Source organism: Pseudomyrmex gracilis, unplaced genomic scaffold (genome assembly GCF_002006095.1).
Source record: "Pseudomyrmex gracilis isolate BER0280 unplaced genomic scaffold, ASM200609v1 scaffold_171, whole genome shotgun sequence".
In the NCBI taxonomy this organism is placed as follows: domain Eukaryota; kingdom Metazoa; phylum Arthropoda; class Insecta; order Hymenoptera; family Formicidae; genus Pseudomyrmex; species Pseudomyrmex gracilis.
The window spans coordinates 333,105-335,588 of record NW_018020755.1 but is presented as its reverse complement, the minus strand read 5'-3'; the positions used below and the strand labels follow the sequence as shown (position 1 = coordinate 335,588).

Below are 2,484 nucleotides of genomic sequence, written 5' to 3'. Positions count from 1 at the left end.
ATATCTGTCATAGACTGTTTTACTGTTAATTACAAAGAACAGTGCGAACTAAATTGGTGGATACCTGTGACTGTTAAAAAAATACTAAATACAGAAATTACTGTCACGTATAGTGATATCCTAACACCATACAAAAAACATATTTATTTTTCGCTTCTTAATAAAACTGAGTTTCTCATTGTCGCGGACTCCGCTGGTAATGTACTAACATACATATGAATTTTCAAGTTTCTTTTTATTGTACATGTAGTTTATAAAAACGTTTATTAGTTTTGTAGAGTAATTGTTTCTCGTACTTTGTTTTTTACTATCAGGTTTTCTAAACCTTTATTTGTTGTAGGATATCGCGTCACATATGACCGTGAATCTTGGACGCACATTGCTTTTTTCTTAAAAACTGTTGATCTGAAGAACACTGATTTATCTGATGTCACTGTAGCACAAATATTAGACGATGCGTTTTATTTTTTGGTGCAAAATACAGAATATAATGACAATTCTACTTCAGATAAAAATGATCTAAACATATATCTTGAAATTGCAAACAGTACATTTCTTGTACACAATTCTTATATAATGTGGTATCCTGTATTTTTTGCTCTTGAACATATGTCGAAGATTTTTCCGTTTCCAGAAAGGAAACTTTCCAGAAATATCAAGGTATCTAAGATTACAGTACACTAAGAAATTAAATACTTGGTATGTTATCATTAACACGTTCCGTGCAGGTCCGATTTTCGATGACTTTTCTTTCACGCCGCGTGAGTTGTATGCGCCCCACGCTTTCGAGATTACCAATTTTGTTTATGACATGTGTTTCATACTATTTCTAAGATTGCAAAAATCATTATTATCAAGAAAAAAGTAGGTGAATTCCCACGATGCGATGACTATATTGTATATAATATTTAGGCATCAATATGATTTTGTATTTTATGATAATGTCACACTCAATAGCGAAAATAGCATATGGCCTAAACGGAAAGTATAGAGTGGGGCGTTACGACCCACCCGGCATGGAAGGTGGTAATCAGATGTTAAAAAGTTTATTACCTTATTTATAAGATATATATATATTACGGATTGTTTATATAAATAATTCGCATTAATGCTACTTTAGTCGATAACATAAACAATATATATTTTAGAGTAATTATACTTAAATAATATGTAGTAGAATATACTTACATAATAAAATATAACTTGCATGTTGTACTATGTATTAGACTGAACATACAACATTGTTAACATACAAAACTGACTTCAGACAAGCGCATTCGTATAGTTAAAAAAAAAACATACTATATATATAAGAGCTCACCAATATTCACACTTCATAAAAAAGTATTTCACATAAGTAAAATAATATCAATATAGTACAGAAATATGCACGTAATCACAGAATTATTAATTTAATATCATTGTCAACGTTAGTTCTCGTAAATCACACATCTGATAAAATGCATGAATAAATGGAAATCTCGTTTAATGAACGACAAAATCTTCATTTTTAGTATACGGTACTTTTAAGTAGAAGCATGTCTAATCAAAAGACCATTGCATAAAACTGCAAAATAAAAAAAAATCAGTAAAGATTTCCAAGAAGTGATTCTTTACTTAAAACTTGCACATTGTAATTTGTCAAAATATTGCAGAAAAATTAAACCTAAAGATTTACAAGTTTCTTCAAATAATAGAATATTGCTAACATTTGGTGCAATTTATATTCTTAGTGCTCAATGTATTTTTTGTCCATAAATAACCTACCTACACAGAAAGCTCTGTAATTGTTTGAAGTACAACTGTATGTTTATACATGTATATAAAAATGTATTGTTTACACGAAATTAGATTATTTGTAGTTTTGACAGAGAATATGATACAGTTCAGAGAATAAGATACGTGTGCTATGTAAAACAACAAATAGTAGTTTATCTTTGTGGGTAAAAAGATGTTTTTTAAAAAAAGTATAAGCCATAGATAGAAGTAGAAAATAAAAGAATGAATAATTCTGTAATCGTTACAAACATACATATAATATAATTTAGAAAAAATTAAACACGGATGTTATATAATAATATGTGTGTCAAAAATAGTATAATATAAAATTTCTTAAATATGAAAGAATAAGTAAAACAAAACTATCGTTAAATAATTAGATATTAAGAAACCTTAGGCATTTACACAAGATATGTTACTAAAAAACATATCTTGTTTTTATAGGATAAACTTCTGGCAATATTGAATAGGTTTCTTGATGATAAATCATATACACGTTGGTGTGAGAATAGTGCCAGTAATCAATTCTATCATGAAGTTTTAAAATGGACATGCATTCTCGGTGGTTCAATGTGTAAAGAACATGTTAATCAAATGTTAGAGTGGCATTTTAATAAACCTGCGCAAAACAGGTACGTTATTTTACTTTCTTAATGGTAAGTTGACGTCCGTACACAGTTTGTCCGGAAAGTTCCCGGACTGATT

At 28.8% G+C, this 2,484-nt stretch overlaps 1 protein-coding gene across 1 annotated transcript in view; it reads left to right on the top strand.

The window, feature by feature from the left end:
* Positions 1–368: 368 nt before the first annotated feature.
* LOC109857773 overlaps positions 369–2,484 on the top strand; it is a 3,569-nt gene continuing 1,453 nt past the window's right edge. The window contains exons 1-2 of the mRNA XM_020434445.1: positions 369–660; positions 2,224–2,411. Coding sequence (XP_020290034.1) covers positions 577–660; positions 2,224–2,411 — 272 coding nt within the window. The 5' untranslated portion in view covers positions 369–576. The remainder of the gene's footprint in view (positions 661–2,223; positions 2,412–2,484) is intronic.